This window comes from Opisthocomus hoazin, chromosome 2 (genome assembly GCF_030867145.1).
Source record: "Opisthocomus hoazin isolate bOpiHoa1 chromosome 2, bOpiHoa1.hap1, whole genome shotgun sequence".
NCBI lineage: Eukaryota > Metazoa > Chordata > Aves > Opisthocomiformes > Opisthocomidae > Opisthocomus > Opisthocomus hoazin.
In genome coordinates, this window is record NC_134415.1 from 91,953,424 (window position 1) to 91,971,994 (window position 18,571).

General features: G+C 42.7%; 1 protein-coding gene across 2 annotated transcripts in view; it reads left to right on the plus strand.

The window, feature by feature from the left end:
- Positions 1-18,571, plus strand: part of SNAP91 (synaptosome associated protein 91) — a 73,288-nt gene that overhangs the window by 2,960 nt on the left and 51,757 nt on the right. For both annotated transcript variants that reach the window (XM_075414436.1, XM_075414437.1), the window contains exon 3: positions 18,374-18,516. In XM_075414436.1, coding sequence (XP_075270551.1) covers positions 18,374-18,516 — 143 coding nt within the window. The remainder of the gene's footprint in view (positions 1-18,373; positions 18,517-18,571) is intronic.

Genomic DNA, 18,571 nt, shown 5'->3' on the forward strand with positions numbered 1-18,571 from the left:
AATCAAGTTCATATTTTAAAAGAACAAAATATTCTCAGGCTCTTAAACCTGAGGCATCTCCTTATAACTATGAATTGATAGGCAATTCCTTGAACTGTGATATGTGTCTTGTGAACAAGTGTTAAAATGGGCTTTATATATTGTAATGAGAGAGTAAATTGCAAGTTGATCCTCTGAAAGAGCAGTGCCTCCGTGCATTGCTGGAGATACTGCCAGGTGGAGGTAGATCTGAGCCACGTGGCTGACAGCGTTTCAAGTTGGGTGAGTAGCATTTGAAGACTTGGAGAAGGGAATGAAAAGTAAAACTTGCCAATGCCTTGAGATAAGTTTTGAGTCAAGGTGTGAAAGATTTAGATGGTTAAAACTTCAGGTACCGGAGAGCGATGGTTGGAGCGATGCTTTATGAAGAGTTGTAATTCTAGTATTGGTGTGGGGGTTCTATGCCCTTGGGCAACTCCATAATTTTATTTAGTGTCTTAATGGCCAGCTGTCATGTCACACAACCTATCTTCCACCACCCTGCTTAGCAACTGGACTTTGTAAATTAAATGGAAAGATCAACTATTTAATGGGAGCTAAGTAGTCCTGTGAGGATGGGACACAATGATTCCTATCCTCATATGTTTTCCGCAGAAGATATTAGTTCCAGAGAGTTATAGAAAAATGATAGATGACAAAGTATAGGGGTTTTTTTTGTTTAGTTTGGGTTTTTTTAGTGAGTACTACTTAGAGGGAATTTACACTGAAGATTAAAAAGCATGATTTGGGTATGAGTGCATGGGTGTGAGGAAGGGAGGAGAGAACAGAATGAATGTCTTCTGTGAACAAAAGCTGAGCTGCTGAGTGTTCACCTTTGTATGGTTTTCTGTACTTGCATAGCTTTCAAATACAGGCTTTAGTATGGATGTAGTGGCTGCTCTTTGGCATGGACTCTGGGTGCTGCACAGGCTCATCGTATAAAGAAGTACTGGAGTACGATTAGGTTTCTATCATAGACTCATTAGTGAGATTTACCCTTTTATTGAATTCCAGCTCTCATACTAGTGAATTTCCAGCCCAGTTGGCATTAAATGCATTTCCCAAATCCCTGTGGGGAGAAAGCAAATGGAAATCTGATGTGGCTCTGATGGTTTGGGGCCAGCTGTTGCAGCTGGCATGTTAGAGTTTGGACCCTTTTGGACTTACAAAACTCTTATCATCTTAAAGTTGTCTTAAAGTCACCACAATGATATTGATTCATCTCCTTCAGCTAACCATGTTGTGTTAAGCAAGTTACAATTAGATACAGCAAATGAGGGAAGCATTCCCATGAAGAAGTGCAGGTTAGCAGCTTGATTTTGCTGCAGTGAGAAGACTCATTGCAGAGGGGGTGAATGAGATATATGGGCTACGCTAAGGGTGTATGACCTGTGGTTATTCAACTGGGAGGGCGATCCTAGTGCACAGCATAGAAGTTTGATTCTCAGAATTGTTCTGAAAGATGTGTTAAGGTTTCACTGAGGGTTTAATTGTGTGGGGCAAGTAAAAGGCAGCTTCCAGCCTTGAATGGGGTGGCTCTGGTGGTATCAACAGGCAGAAGCTTTTGGAGAAGGGAAATATCTGGACTTTCAAATGTTAAAACACAGGATAGATGAGGGAAAAAATAGGTAGATCTGAACTCGGCTCCTCTTATAAAGGTTCTTGCTCAGAAACAGACTGTCAAGCTTGCATTTAGGAAGTGGGTTAGAAACCAGTGAGGTTGTTGCGTCTGCGGTTGATTGTAACAAGTTCCTGTTTCTGAAAATGATCAAAATGGCTGGGATTTTCCTTGACTTGTTTCGTTCAGTGAATTGTTTTGCACCATGAGGAAGTTCTGGAGTGTGTATTCTGAAAAGACTACATGGTACCTCCTTACTTCTTCAAAATAGTTCTCATAAGGTAGAAGGCCCTTCTGGAGGCCTGATCAAGAGCTGGGAGACTTTAATGAAATGTGGAAGCAAAGCAGATGACGGTCAGGACTCGATTTGCTGTGCATCTGTAGTAACATCTTTCCATCCCAAGTCTGTTTTTGCATGTTTGTGTGTGGCTGACAAATAAAGGCCCTAAAAAGAAATTTGTAGTTTATTTTATGCTGATAACTGAGCTGCAGGGCTGGTGTCTGTATTTTGCTTATACAGACACTTTTACTCCCGCAGTGTTTTGCCTTTCTCCTGTAAACTGCGGGGATGACCTAACAGGTTTGAATCACTGTGGTCTCTAGTGTTGAAACAGAAGTGGCTGTTGAGCAAAAGCAGCGGATTAAATTTTTTTCCTAGGCTCAGTAAAGGTACAGTTGCTAGATCCCACAGGTTAGTCTTAGAAACCTGTATTTCGTTCCCGAGGAGTATGTCTGTCTGTTTTTTGGGAGAGATATGAGTTAGTGGAGCTGTATCTTGAGTCACTGGAATTTGGTGACTGGTCAGGTGAACTTGGATGCATGTTTTGGGAGTTGTTTGCTGCTGAACTGATTTTGAGAGTGTTCCAAGTCTGTTGGCACTTGGGGCCCTTTCCTAGCAGGAGTAGCACAGACGTACGAGTACTGCATTGCTCTGCAGTCCAGGTGACACTTTGTCTTTACAGCCATGGAAGTGCCTGGAAGAAAACTGCCAAGAACAGAGTCCCTGTACAAATTGGACTTAATCCCTCACACTTTAGTAGTTAAACTACTTTTGTATGTCCCACTGTATCTTGTATTGCAGTAATTTGTCGCAGTTTCCATGTACGAGAGAACTGACTTTGTTTAAAAGTTAGTATTGAAGATCAGGTGTAACACAGTATCTTGGTTTTTGTTGTCACAGCTGGAGCATATTCTAAATTGTGAAATCCTCCTTGTCACCTCGATGAATCTTTCATGCCTGAAAAGAAAAAAAATCCAGAGAAGCAATTCTTTAATTCAGTAACGGATATTGGATTGGCACATTTATTTTTTTTGTGTGTGTGTAAGGACTCGTCATTAGTCTCTATGTTGAAGATCTCTCTGTTTATGTGGGCTTCTCCCTTGTCCTTTCCCAAAACAGTATTGAAGACTCGTTTCATTTGGAGGTGTGTAGATCTCTGAATAGGAGTAGAAATGTCTGTCATGGGTAAAGGGAGCTAATAAGGAGGCATTTTAGACTAACTGATTTTGAGCATTTCAATGGCATCAACTTTCAATTCACCCCCTAGTCCCACGTGTAGTACCAAGAGAAGGCTGCCCTTTTAATTAGGCTGAGACTTAGCTAACTAATCATTTTTCAAAATATGTTTGAAGCTGGGTAGAAGTTTTAATTCATGTTAAGATGCAAAGGTTGAAACATAGGCAAGATCATTTGATCTTGTACATCTGAACTGTTCTGTGCTTAGGTCTTCTTATGGTACAATGCCTAAGGAAAGGAAGGGGGGGATGAGGAAACAGAAGAGTGGGTAGACAGTGTAATATTAAACTTTCTTTCATCCAGACGCTGTAACATGATAAAACTAGATTGACTAGTCCTACCTTCCCTCCCCTTGGCTTTTCCTCAGCTGAAGGCATGTATTCTTAGTCTGTTTTCAATAGTCATCAAGATCCTTCTGTGAAACATGCTTTGTCCAGGTCATGGATGACAAATTCTGGGACAAGTCGGGTGTTTCTGCTGTACTGACTTCCATTAGTCATTAGATAATGGAGTAGCTATGTCTTTGAGGCCTCTTGTTCACGACATGGTCAGTATGACAGTGACCAGTCCATAGTTTTAATCACTTCTATTTAGTAGTTGAATGTGTTTCATAATAGTCTCGTAGTGTTACTCCCTTAGATCCTGGATGGCAGCAAGTGAAGATCTTTTAAACAACAAAAAACATAATTTGCAGTTTGGTTTCCTGGGGTTTGATTTGATATGTGCCTTTGACTTTCCAGCCTGACTCTTAAATCCTCCATCTTCTGTGTGCACCTTGCCTGGGCCTGTCCCACTAGTCAGGAATTCTGCAAAGTCTCTAAGAGTGTTCTGTTGGTGTGGTCAGTCCATGCTTCTATGTCTCTGCCCTGTGAAGGATCCTCTGAAGTGCTTAAGAGCAGATGATAGTCAGGATAACTCTGAAGGGCATAGGGCATTTTGGATGTTATTCATCTTCCCTGCTTCTTGCTGGATGGAGAAATGGGTAGCCAAAGAGGAGAATTTGCTGCCTTCTTAGTCCTCGCTTCTGAAGAGATGGTAATATAGCAGAGGTGCACCTGCTTCTAGTATTTTTCTGCCAGTGTTCAAGATAGTCGAGACTATTTCGCTCTTCCTACCATATATACCTTCCCTACAGCACTGTGTGTCCATGGCAAGGTGCTGACTGCAGGGGCAGCCTCTGTGAGAAGAGACCGGGGCATGCTCCGTGCCGGACATAGCCAGCTCTGCAATGGACCCACCACAGGACACAGCTAATCCCATCCACCATGCTTGTGGTACCTCCAGGAAAGCATATTTAAGAAAGGGCAGAAACCACTGGACAGGCAGAGGAGGAGGGAAAACATGAGAAATGGCAGAGGGAACACCCAGGTCAGAAGTGCAGCAGGAGGTGCTCTGCAGTGCTGGAGCAGGTATCTCCTGCAGCCTGTGGAAGGAGACCTCTGTTCTCAGAGGTCACAGCTGCAACATGCCCCCCCCTGCTACTGAAACCTTGCCACGTGCTTGCAATATACCTCCTGCTCCCCAAGAAAAGAAAAGGAGAGATCTTCCTCAGTCAGCTGTGGACATTTGGTATTGCTGAAGGAGCTGGCTCCAGTGTTTCTGGGGGTGGGGGAAAATTGGGGGCGGGGAGGATGACATTAGATCCCTTCCCTTAGTCTCACTATAGTTTAAAGATGAGTCAGTGGTACCAAACGGTATCATTAAGTTAACATGCTCGGTTCGTTTTTGGAGCTTCTTTTGAAGGCACAGATCAGGATGCGGGTAAGGGTGGAAAAGCACAATTTCTGGTGTGTGCCTAGGGGAAATACAGCAGTCTGACCAATGAGTATCTGATGGAACTTGAATCTCCAAACTGCAACACATGTCATGCAGATTAGGAATGGCATTCTGCCTGGCTTGGAGAGGGGGGTTTCAAATACCGTGAAAGCTAAAAAGCAAGGCATAAAGCAAGCCAGGAAATCAGGGTGTGAATGTCAGTGCAGGACATCTAGCGCGCTGAAAGAATGGGTCATCTGGCCACAGGGCTGAACCCTGAACTCAAACTAAATGATACGGTAGAAGAAGGCTTCCTAGTAGCTTTGCAGGCAGTGGTCTGTAGCACAGGGTTTGCAGCAGTACTTTTGTTCCCCTGAGTCAGCAGTAAGATTGCGAGTGTGAAGCTTCATTGGTAAGTTGATATTAGAGTATTCCACCCTGTCAGGCTCAGCATGGTTGCTTGATTTTCTTACTGGCCAAAATTTTGCTTGGATGAGAGCTTTGTGGCTTAAATAAAACCTGAATAAACCAAATGTTGGCAATTGCTAGAAGGCAATCAAAATACTTGGCAGAGGCTAGCTTGTCACTTTGCGGATTACGGTTAAGGCTGCTTTTTCTGGAGTCTTGCAAACTGCATGCTAGACCCTTAAAACTGTTTTTAATAGTTCTAGTCTTGCTATTTTGATCGTGTTTTCTTCTGAAATGCTGCTTGAAAATGCTGAAAATCAATACAAAATAAGTTTTGCAAGGGTGGGCTCAGAGGTATATTCCACAGTGTTAGCTGGTAGCCAGTAAGCTGCTTGTGCTCATAAAAATTCTTCAGGTTGTGAAACACATTTGCTGAAGCAGTTGGGAGCTGTGGTCCACTCGGAGAGGGAATATACCAACAATCTGGACTAGTACCACAAATGACATTGGACATCAGCCTTGAAATGTCACTGTGAAGGTAGGTGGAATACTAGCACAGTGTTTTCTAGGCTGCTGGCAAATGGTGCATCCACTGGGTGTCTGGGGTTTGCAGCTTAGTCGTAGGCACAGTATAGGAGATGGCAGTGTGCTGTATTCCCACTGACTTCGGGACGAATCAAGTCAAAATACCCCTCTGTTCCTCCTCTCTGCCCAGGATAACGTGATCTCATACTTTGTTTTAGATCATATCTGTGTCTTAACTTTGTTTGATGAAAGGGAATGGATGCTGAAAAGTCCTGGTGTCATGCTAATGTTGCATGTTTATATAGTCTCTACTCTGGGCAATTTAAGCTGAGGCAGCGTGTTGGTTGGTTGCCATTCCTAGAGTCTTTTTTTTTTCTATCTATTGGTAAAACTCAAATGTGTTGTAATATTTCTTGTAGAGGAGATTTTGTGAGTACATAGGCATGATCATGCTTGAAGGCCACCAAGAAAGCTCACCCTGCCTCTCGTATGTACTGAGACCTGTGAGTTGCTGACATGGCATGTCTGCAGCTTGGGTCTGACTTGTGGCAATCAACTCTTTTCTTGGTTGTAAGTCAATATGCAAAATTACCACAGGTAGAAAACAAGTTGGCAGGAACTCCTGTGCTGTAGTTGTGCCACAGAGCTCTAACAAAACTGTTAAGCCGTGTGCTTTGCCAAGGTGGCTTTACTTTCTCAAAGAAGGAATGAAGAAGAAAGCAATGTTTTTGCTAGTTGTTTGTAAGTGTTTAAGAAACTAGGTTATGGCTGAGATCTGAAACACAGGTAAGGGTAAGTTGGAGAATTTGGTGACCACTTGAGCTGAGGTTGTTCTGCCATATATTTAAAGGACCAAAGAACGTGTTTTTTTAAGAAAGTGTCTTAAGCTTTGATGTCCTGAAGAAACGGGACAAGACTGTGGCTGGCAGCAGAGTCGATCACTTGAGACTGGCTCTTGGCTTGGCGCGAGCGTGGATGACACAACGGCAGCCGGGTGCTTCCATAGCAGATGGTCAGCGGTTAGCCTGCAGAGCCTGGCAGGCTCCTAGTGCCTCTGGTGTAGGTTTGTTACATCTCTTAAGTCTCTCTACTAGTTTACAGAATGTTCTAAAATGGTCCTCCGTAGAAGTGAGAGGAAGACATGACTGCTCAAAGCATGAATAAAACATGCTGACTTGTCGCCCACATTCTTAAAATATATGCAAGTTTACGAGTTTAGAGGAAGGTCTTCAAAAGAAGGCAGCGATCAGTTATCTTGCCACAGTACAGGACTGTACTAGCTGGAGCATACATCTTTACACATAACTGAAGAACCCACATAGATGCCCTCAAGTGGGAGTTCAAACTGTTTTTAAACGGACTCTTCCTTTCACTTCTCATTTCAGGGAGTGTAGGACTTGTATGAGAGGGGGAAGCCAGCTGGCCTCTTCTCTGACTCCGAAGGCTGCTGTTTCTCATTATGTAGAGGTCGAATATAGATGGAAGCTTTAACATATCATGGCATCAGTTCTTTAGCAACCCTGGAGTTTTAAAACCCAACCTTTTCAAATGGAGACTTGGGTTTGGATCTTGCTGCATGGCTCTGGAATCCAAAGTACTGTTATTGTGCCTGTAGCTCTTAATTTAAGTTTTATAGCTTAATCTAAACCTATTTATAGGATAACGCACATTCTGCTAAGGGGCAGCAAGCCAGAGGGAGTCAGCATACGTAGTGTGCCAGTATTTTGAGAACATGTATGTTTTATCATGAGTGATGTTTTGTTACTGGCATCTGAAATAGAATGCTATTTTCGTATGTAAGCCTTGCCTGTGACTTTCTGGTCTGATCTCTCGTTCTAAGCTGCATAGGGTCTTTCTAGTTTTTCTAAGCTTGATTTAAACTTCAAATTGCTCTGTTATTTGTGAATGGCAAGAGTATTAACAGAAGTTTGCTATGTTTGGAATAGGTGAATTTAAAGAACTTCTCCTTGTTTATCAGGAGGGTGGAAATTGGTTAGGCAGTAATATGTGAAGCTACCTTTCAAAACTCACCTCTGTATCAGGCTTAGGAGTTTGGAACACTCACTCAGAAGTGTCGATCAGTCTAGTGATCTGACTCTGCATGAAGCTTTGCCGCCTGGATGTGAGCCTGTGTGATGGATTCCGACTTCCCCACTTGCCAACAGCTTGATAGGAGACTTCCACTGCCAGTGGCAAGCACATCTTCCAGAGGCATTGGTGACTTTGAACTGTTAGATAGCAACTTACTACTCTCAGGATTTTTTTTAAATGTTAGTAGTCCTAACTGCATCTTCTAGATCTCGGGTGGATATCCTGTTGAATTTAACAGAATTTTTTAGCAACATCAAGAAATCTGCAGTATATGAAAGGCTGCAGGCTCATGTTGAAAAGTAAAGCCTACTGGTAGTTGATGTTAGTTTTCTCAAAATTTCTGAGCCTTAAACTGACATGTCTATGTGGCAGCAGCAAAGGATTTTTGTTTAACTGGTTTAGTACAGGGGAATGAACATAAATGAATTGCGTGTTTGGTTTCATATTTATTTTTATTTTAGCAGAGAGAGAGTAAAGCTCTATCTAATTGTGAAGGACATCAGCCTGTTTAAAAAAAATCCAAACAAACAACAAAAAAAACCCCTAAACCCCCCTATTTTAAGGCTCAGCATTCACATGAGGCAGCCGTCTGGTGTTAAGAGCTCTTACAGCCTTTCTGTTGCTTTATAGATACAAGACAAAATGGATTGAAATGATTGCATCCGTGTTACAAACTACTTGTGGTTTCGTTGCAACTGCTTCAGTACGCCTGTAGGAGGTCATCCTGTTCCACCGAGCGTATGGACAGGTTTGCGTTACACTTGGTTTCTTTTTCTGATGGAGATGTCCGTGTTTTCAACAGGAGTCTGCATAGTTGTGGGCATTTCATTCCCAGTTAAGAGTTTCCACCCGTGCTAGGCTTCTGGTGGCTTTTCACCTTGACAGCATGCACGAGCTCTCTGGCCTTGTTTGACTGTTTTTCAGGCTGGCCCTACTGGAGGTTGTGTTGTCACGTGGCATCCACTGACAGAACAGCAGGACTCTCAGAAGAAACCTGCTGAGAGAGCAGGGAAAAACATGGACCGTGGGCTGGATGTTGAGAGTTAGATGTGTCAGCTGCTGAGCGTGCCTGCTCAGCTGACCTGTTTCTAGCATACAGGCAGTAGCTAATTAACATGTCACTGCAGTTGCTCGCACATTGTCTCATCCCCACCCTATTTTTGTTATGTATTCCCAAAGTGTAACAGCTAAGTAGTGCAGCTGAAAAGTCAGGCTGCTTCCAATATGTTTTCAGTCTCATTCAGATTTGTAGTGGATTGCAAATTGCTGTTCTGGGCAGAGTTGATAGGATAGTAACAGTTTCACTTCCACAAGTTCATTAAAAACAAATGGTTTTCTGGGGAAAGCGGATCATTGGGAGGTGGAAAGCACTAACTAGCATTCACTGTCCTCAGAATAAAAACAACAGGAGCGTGGCAACTCAAATAGCTCATGAACCATGCCTCAGTTGATTACCACTTTCTGCCAGATGTGGCTGGAGTGTAAGATCAGCCCAGCAAGTAAAGGCTGATTAGCAGACGCTCTAGTGCAGAGATTGCAGTACATGACCCCATGCTTCTGTGGCAAACATGAAATCCTTACTTTTCTAGGGTAGCTGTGGTGTTCTTGCTGAAAGCCCCAGTTGCTCCTGTTACTGATATTCTAGTAAACAGCCAAGTGAGAAGAGTGGTAAAACCAATAGATAATGTTAGGTGTTGTTCACCCTCATGGAAGGATAATCACAGGCCACAGCTGGAATCCTAGTATCCAGTTAAAGTAGCCAATTAACTAGATCTTACTGACTTTTATCCTTCTAAGCAATAATCTTGCAACAGTATACCCACTTTAAACTTTTCTGTTGTTTGCAACAAGACCTAGGGTGCAACGGGACTGTTGCTTTAGTGCTTGCTTGGATGGAGAGAACAATTCTACCCCTTAGAGGAAATTGAATAAATGCTTTGAAGGCTTGGCAGAAGATTGGCTGGTGGCCGCAGTTTCATATTTCTTCTCTAAATTAACGTGTATTTTGGTTAAGGCTTCCAGGTTTGAACTGATGATGAAAATGTCTTGTAGAATGAGGCCTGAGATTTGCCATGCGGGACAGAAGTTCCTTTTTATGTGAAGTTATTGATCAAATGCTTAACACAAATGCTACTTGTAATGTTAGTAGGGTTTTTTCCATGTTCTTTCTTCCCCCAGAGTTTGGCATCTAGATGCTATATTACAAGAGGGAATAGGGAATAGCATTTCTCCAAGACAATTGCTTTTATATTTTAACCTTATGACCATTGGTTGGTGTCCACTAAATGCAAATGGCATTTTGTATATCTTAAACTATTGAGAGTTGTGCAAAAAAGGTAGCCCAATGGTAATTTATCTCAGCTGCTATTTGCAGTAAATCAATAAAATAGAGAAGTGGCACATCTAGCTCCAGAATTAGTTGATGTTTGATATCAGCATGAACAGAACTGCTCAGTTCTTCTGTTTGCACAGAAAAATGCATGTTTCTGTTGAGCTAGTTATGGAGCAGGATTTGGGTGGAGAACGGGTCTGGAATGGGGTCTCAGGGTAAGAGAAGGGATCATTAGAGCACTGATTTCTCACCTTTCCCCTGCTTTGCTCAATTTGTATTCTTGCCCGAGACACATTCTTTGGTATTCAAGGTGAGTGAATTCTGTATATATGAGGTTCAAGACTGAGATTTTTACTGCTTGGACAGGGGAAAGATTCAATGCTTAATAACTTAGGCTTTTCCTACAGTGAAGCTGCTTGAAAAAGCTGCAATAGCTGTGGTCGGGAGGAAAGCAGGCAGGGTTCTTTGACCATGGGGCCTTTTCCCCTTTGCTTAGTGTTCTGGCTTCATGGATGCGAGGCTAAAAAGCTGCTTTCCTTAATATGTTTTTACTGGGGAGTTTGGGTGATGCTCTGTTCCAGATATTTAATTCCCGAGTAAAACCAAAGCTTTTGTTCTTCCGAGTAGTTGAATCACGGGTGTCAGTAAGGTCTCAAACTTTGTCCATAAAATATATTCATCACTTATTAATTAGCAGTCTTAAAGACCGTACTTAAAACCCCCATGACTGCTGCTAAAACTTGAGCTGCTGTAGCTGGCCTGAATGTCGTCTTTCAATTGCACTACTCTCAAGGAGAGAACTGCAATGTAAACACTAAAGGTAATGCACACTGTTCTCCCCCAGAGGCAGTGGGGCTGTAAGCTCTTCTCTAAAAAGCTTTTCTATTAAGTAAAAAGTATTCATAGTTCATGGAACTTGGAGTTGCTAATGACAGGTTTTTTTTCTTTTAATACAGTATAATCACACTTTTTCCCCATTATTAGTACTTAGGGAGACAGCTGCCTTGGTCACAGCGGATCCAGTAGAAGACCCCCTGACAGTTGGCTTCTATTTTTGCCTTTCCAAGAGAGCTGTGCCTGAACCTCTCAGGAGGAAAAGCAGTATGTATAAATCATTAAGGACCAAAAGGGACACAAATCCAACATAACTAGTTTAATATTGCTAATGAGCTGGCATGGTTTTTGCAGATGACTTGAAGCTGAGTATCTTGCCTTGATGTGGTGGGGAAAGAGGTGTTCAAACTATATGAATGTGCATTGGGATGAAATCCAGCAATGTATATGGGCAGTGGATTTTTTAGCGTTGTTTTCAAAACAGGTATTTGGTGATATAGGAAGTGGTGCGCTGTTGTGTTTAAAAAGGAGTAATGTGACAATAAGATGATTCTAAGGCTAATTAAACTCTCAGTTTGAGAAACTGGAGGAAACTCCAAGAGCAATTTGCTGGTACTTGAAGTTGTCTGCCCCGCAGACTCTTCATGTGATTGATAGGAAAGAAGAAACTCATTCTCTTCTGCAAAGCACTTAATACTGTGGGTAGTGTGAGTACACCTACGAGTAGGCAGAGAGGAAGAAATTGTATATAAAAGGTTGTCTTGGTGTGGGATGCAGTTTTGTGATTTGAAGACTGACTGCCGTGACCTCTCAAGCTTCAGGATCTGCAGCAAATATTTGTCCCCGCAAGGGTCTGCTATGTTTGGGAAGAAGGACGTCTGTGCAGTAAGACTGGAGAGAGGAGGTAGCAGGCCCCATAGTTATTTGTAGTCAGAAGGACTATAGCTGCATTACTGGGAAAGTCTTTATAGTACCTAAAGAACATGTGCTCTGGAAGATAGTGTGTAGGTTTGTTGGGTTGGCATAGGCGTGAAAGTGCAGAGGCAACATGTGGAAGATGCTGGACGAAGGGAGAGCTGTGGATGTTATCTACCTTGACTTCAGCAAGGCTTTCGACACAGTCTCCCATGATATCCTCCTGGGGAAGCTGAGGAAGTGTGGGCTGGATGAGTGGTCGGTGAAGTGGATAGAGAACTGGCTGAATGGCAGAACTCAGAGGGTTGTCATCAGGGGTGCTGAGTCTAGTTGGAGGCTGGTGACAAGTGGTGTCCCTCAGGGGTCAGTACTGGGCCCAGTCTTGTTTAACTTCTTCATCAACGACCTGGATGAAGAGTTAGAATGTACCCTCAGCAAGTTTGCTGACGACACCAAACTGGGAGGTGTGGTAGATACACCGGAAGGCTGTGCTGCCATTCAGCGTGACCTGGATAGGCTGGAGAGCTGGGCAGAGAGGAACCTGATGAGGTTCAACAAGGGCAAGTGCAGGGTCCTGCACCTGGGGAGGAACAACCTCATGCACCAGTACAGGCTTGGGGTGGACCTGCTGGAGAGCAGCTCTGCGGAAAGGGACCTGGGTGTCCTGGTGGACGACAGGTTAACTATGAGCCAGCAGTGTGCCCTGGCTGCCAAGAAGGCCAATGGGATCCTGGGGTGCATCAAGAAGAGTGTGGCCAGCAGGACGAGGGAGGTTCTCCTTCCCCTCTACACTACCCTGGTGAGGCCTCATCTGGAGTACTGTGTCCAGTTCTGGGCTCCCCAGTTCAAGAAGGATGAAGAGCTACTGGAGAGAGTCCAGCGGAGGGCTACAAGGATGGTGAGGGGACTGGAGCATCTCCCCTACGAGGAGAGGTTGAGGGAACTGGGCTTGTTCAGCCTGAAGAAGAGAAGGCTGCGAGGGGACCTTATAAATGCCTACAAATATCTGCAGGGTGGGTGTCAGGAGGATGGGGCCAAGCTCTTTTCAGTGGTGCCCAGTGACAGGACAAGGGGTAATGGGCACAAACTGAGGCACAGGAAGTTCCGTCTGAACATGAGGAGGAACTTCTTCTCTCTGAGGGTGACGGAGCACTGGAACAGGCTGCCCAGGGAGGTTGTGGAGTCTCCTTCTCTGGAGATATTCAAGACCCGCCTGGACAAGGTCCTGTGCAGCCTGCTGTAGGTGACCCTGCTTCGGCGGGGGGGTTGGACTAGATGACCCACAGAGGTCCCTTCCAACCCCTACTATTCTGTGATTCTGTGATTCTGTGACTTTGATAAAGGGTAGGTTTTCTGGGGTCAAGGTGAGGTGTAGTAACTCGGTAGACTTTTGGGGAGGAAGGATGAGACAGCATGAGTTGCTGTTCTGCTTGTGGAGATTATTACAAGCCAGATTACGGTGCATATTTGTGGAGATGGGGCAAGCTGAGGGTGAATAAAGTAGATGGTAAACTTTAACACCATAGATAATTTCCCGACTCTCATTTGTGGCATCACTTGATAGTCAAAGCTGACAGCATTAAAATCATCTAATGTTCTCGTGAGCAGTTATTGTAGAAGCAAAACTGATTACTTTGTTCTGCTTTCCAGTACTGTTCTGTGGTCAGCCTTCTATAGACCTGGAAGTTCAGCTCTTAACACTTGTTAGCACAATGATGTAGTAGCTTCCTGATACAGTTCTGTGTCTTGCAAGGGAGGACTTGCACTGTTACTTGCCTATTTAACTTTATTTGGTTAAGACTTGTGAACTCTTGCTTTTAGGCACTTCCTTCTGTTCTCTACTAGCCCAGATTTGGAAGTCCTGGATTTCCTTTTCTGTAGGTTCAAGGCGTTATTTAAATACTTACTAGCAAGGAAGAGACCTTGTGAAGGCTATTGTAGTGTTCAACATAATAGCAAGAAAGGCCTGCAAGGGAGTTGCTGTCAGAAGGATTTGGCAAAGTTTAGGAACTGAATGTATGACACAGCTCAGATGCTGAGGCAGCTCGTGTGTTAATTCAATGCGGAATGACAGCTGCTCTTAAGTTGGCACCAATAGCCCTCTGAACAGAGAGGTCTTGTGTTCTGCTGCTGTTTCTCTGCATACTGAAATGTAAATTATGAATAATCAACTTTGAATTAGGGAATCCCCAATCGGTTTATTAAAGAATTGAGTAAAAACCAACCCCAAAACAAAACAGGAAAACTACCTGCCCAGATCCGGAATACAAGCTGAAAAGGTAAAGGAATAAGAGAGATTCTTTAAAATGTTGTGTAATCTCTCTCATTTAAAAAAAAAAAAAAAGGAAACCCAGAAAAAAACCCCCACCCAAAACAAACTCAAAACCAGGTAATAGTTTTTAATGAGACTGGATAAATCTGAAGTTCTGAAGAATTCGAAACTTTCTTGCTGTTCTCTTTTTTTTTTTTTTTCTTCCTTATAAGCTTAACGAACACTAAAACTAGTCCTATCTTTTAGTGGTCTTGTAAAGGTCGTGAGGAGCTAAGGTGTCTTAACTTACTTCAGTCTTCTTCACTGAACCCTCTACCGATCTTCCTCAATTTGACAGGCTTGTCTTTTTATTAATGAAGGTGTTAATCATACCCTAGCTTTGCTTCTCTTCTCTACTTAAGTTGTAGATGTCTTCGGGTCGAAAAATTGGCTAGTCAGAGTTTAAAGACTAATGTTTAGAGTTGAATTATAGTGTCAAAGAGTTGACAACCATTTATTTCTTCTGTGTGCATTGGTTTTGCATCTCAAAGATGCAGATATACTAGATGCAATATACTAGAAGTATATTGAAGTCCAGATTATAATTTAAATAAGGATCTCTAGACTGAATAAGTGTTCAAAAGAGCAGCTACAAAAATGTGAAGAGACAAAATAGGAGACATGAGGTACTGTGTTTGGTAATTATAATTTAGTCCCACAGTAAACAAACAAATTCAAACGAAGGGTGTATAGATCTTCGTTCTCCATCTACTTCATTTCTGTAAAAGTCTCAGTGAAAGCACTTTCTGCTATTGCTGGACAATTCCTGACTTCTTACTCTGCTGGAATTTGTATTTGAGCTCAGTTTCTGGGTTTGGGGATTAGCTGTCAGTGTACTTGACGTGGATGCCTGCAGTAGCAGAAAATTCATCAGGAAGGTACCTTTAAGTCATTTGTCCTACTTGTGTGTACCCCAAATGGAATCAACTTTGTAAGGTTGCTTCATATGGCTTCTGATGGGCGGTTCTTCATCTGGCACTTCTTAATATTATCTATTTTGTATTAACACATCCGCCTGTGACTTGCTTGGAAGACTGAACTTCATTGTCTCTTTTGAAAACTGAGTTTGTGTCCCACCAGTAAATGTCTGAATCTGTATCTTTTGAAAACTTAGTTTCTAGATTTTCATTTTTCTTGTATGTGTTCGTCTTTTTCCATGTACCCATTCTTCCCTACCACACTAAAGTCAAATTGCCAAATCTTATTTTAGAGTTTAGCTCAGCCACCAAACTCTGTTGCTCGGAGTTTGCTGAAGTTAGCCATGCTTGTGAGTTGCTCCAGATGCTAATAGTTGCTGGTTAAGCTGAGATTCTGGTATTGGGGAAAGAAACTCAGGAAGCTTGAATTCCTTAACTTTGTGGTGTGACTTAACAGCTCTGCAAGAATTAACCCCCCATCTCTTTTTTTTTTTCACCTCAGATGATGAGTAAAATCTTCATGTGTGGTTTAATTCTTTTCTGTGCGCTGATGGTGGTAGGCTTAAATTTAATCATACCCCTCTACTCGGCACACTGTAATTACTCGTGTCCTAAAACATTCAGAGCTGCAGACTGAGATGCCGTACCCTCCAGCAGTTTGAAGAGGAGGCAGAAATGACTGAGTGACTTCAGAAACAGTGCTGTAGTAGCAGATGAGAGTAGTGTCTTGTAGCCTCCATTGCCAGCATTGCTGAGGGTGGACTCCTCTGAGGTTTCAGCATCTAATATCCACTGCTGGAATACACAATTTATAGCACCTCTCTTCCATAGTGAGCTACGTACTGAAGCTTAGGACTGAAAGTTTGCAAACTTGATGCATTTTTCCTTGTACTGAGGACAAATGGTGTCGTCTGCAGTAAAACCCCTGAGCGGGTTAAAGGGTGAGCAGGCCACTTGTGACTTGCTTCTAGTCTTTTACAAAACTCTGTCTTCTGCAATGTGCTAATAAGCAGTACAGAATGAAAGATTATTGGCCTGTTTGTACAACAAGATCAAGGAGACTTGTTGGAGCTCTGTGAGCTTGAACTGTTGTCATTCAATAGCATGGCTTTACTACTGTAATACTTTGTCTGCAGAACTGCCTCCTTCAAGGGTAGCATTATTGAGGTTATAGAATTTTGCTTTACATTTCAGAAGGTGTTTTGCAAAAAAATCCTGAATACCCACAACCAAATGAAAACCAGCACGACAACAAACATTTTAAAATCAGACTTGGCGAACAGATCGCGTAATTTTTGTCTTCTGTCTCATTACAGAAAATCATTCCACTGACCTGAAACTGAAGACAACTTGCAACTTTTATGCCCATACAAAAGACAGTTTTAAACACAAATACTGCAGTTTTCACAGTCTTCTGACTCTGAGCTATAGATTTCTTGTATCTTAAATTAATCTGTTTAATAGAAGTGAAAAACCCACAGAAAACACGTGCCTTAAATTAAAAAGAAAATCATGAGACTTCTGAACGCTTCTGGTGCAGCAATGTGGGTTTCTGAACACATAAGGTAGTTCTCAATAGCTGATGCAGCTTATCGGTCTGTTTAGACAGACCTGTCCTCTGGAATTTTCCTGCCCTGCAGAGGCAGAAACAGTAGTTTCCCAGCAGTCTGAACCTTGACTTTCTGCCCTTAGCAGCATTAATGCCCTCCATGAAGTGGGGTTGTGCTGGGGAGGGAAAGCAGGTCTGTACAGTGGTGACCCTGCTGCCCTGGTGAACTGAACTCCTGTAGAGTGTTTACAGCAGCTTTGTGTAGTTTAGGTGTGCAAGGATCAGTCACAGAACAGCCTGTCTGCTTCTAGGGTGGAATATGTGTCATCACTGAATGGTTTGAATAGTTGGATGAACAATTCTAGTCTGGGAAGGGGGAAAAGAAACGTGGAAAATCATTAACAATGATTACTTTCTTCTCAAGGAAAGTAAAATATGAGTATTTTCATTAGTAACACAGATAATGTCTAGTCTAGTAGTTAAACTTCTTAACTTTTAACTTGTTCTACTTAGGCCTTCAAACTTTAAGCCTTAGCCCTACAATTAGGTCTATGTTCTGTGCTCTTTGTGTTGCGAGAAGTTGTCTCCTGAAGTCTTGCTAAGGTCGTGTCTGGCATCACACGGGTTTTGGTCATGCAGTTGCAGTACGCAGTTTCTAGCTGTGTCTCAAAAATTGGTAATAGTTTGCAGAAGGTCATTGCTGCCTGCCTAGCAAGAGATGGTAGGTAAGAGGTGATGTAGTAAATCAAAGATCCCATCAGACATGGAATATAGATGCTAGTGGAAAGCTTGCTGCCCTGCTGTTTATGATTTAAGTACTTATCATTTTTGTCTGCTCTCTTGTGCAAGTCTACACCTTCCTAATATACAGGACACAAAGCTGTATTTTATTCTTATTCCTTAAGACACTCTACTGTCTTATTTCTTCTGTGTGAGGTGCAGTTGCTTGCAGAAGACTGTTATTCTTCAGTATAAACTAATGTCTATCCTTGCCTTCTTTCCTGCTGTGAAGAGGGCTCAATGCATGCCTGAATGCACTCTTCTGCTGTCTAGTTCTGTACAGACCCTGGGAGGTGTGCTGTAGCACGCTGATGAAACTCTAACCTCAGAGATGACTGGAGTATCTGTTTCTGGTGATACCTCTTTTTGCTGATGTGACTGGGTTCAGAGTGCTTGATGCATTACTTGTAAGTGAAGAATTCAATAATACTAACTCAAACTCAGGGGTAGTGAACTACCACAGTTAAATTGAAAACCTGCAAGCAATAAAGTCATGTGATGTTGTGGACCCTAACTTCATCAGGGATGAAGACGGGCAAAGGTTGGGACGTAGCTCAGGACAGAATTGGTGGAAAGCTGGTGATGTTGGACACAAGAATCAGACCAGTGTTGCTGTTGGCATGTAGTAATATAAACTCAGGTTTTGGTGGGATTTTTGTTGTGTTAAATGTAGAATGTAAGCACTGAACTTGCTCTTTGCCATTACCATGGCCTGCAGCCTGGTGGGCTGAGAGGTTGGCAATGTTGCAAACTTTTTTGTCTTATTTGTAGCACCTAACAGCTTCCTTTTCTTTCTTTTTACAGACTTGATCCAAGCAACTAATGAAACAAACGTGAATATTCCTCAGATGGCTGACACACTTTTTGAGCGAGCAACAAACAGTAGCTGGGTGGTCGTATTCAAAGCCTTAGTTACCACACATCATCTAATGGTTCACGGCAATGAGGTAAGTGTAATCAGCTTTCTGTCGAAACCACGATGGCACTGACAGACTCCAAGCC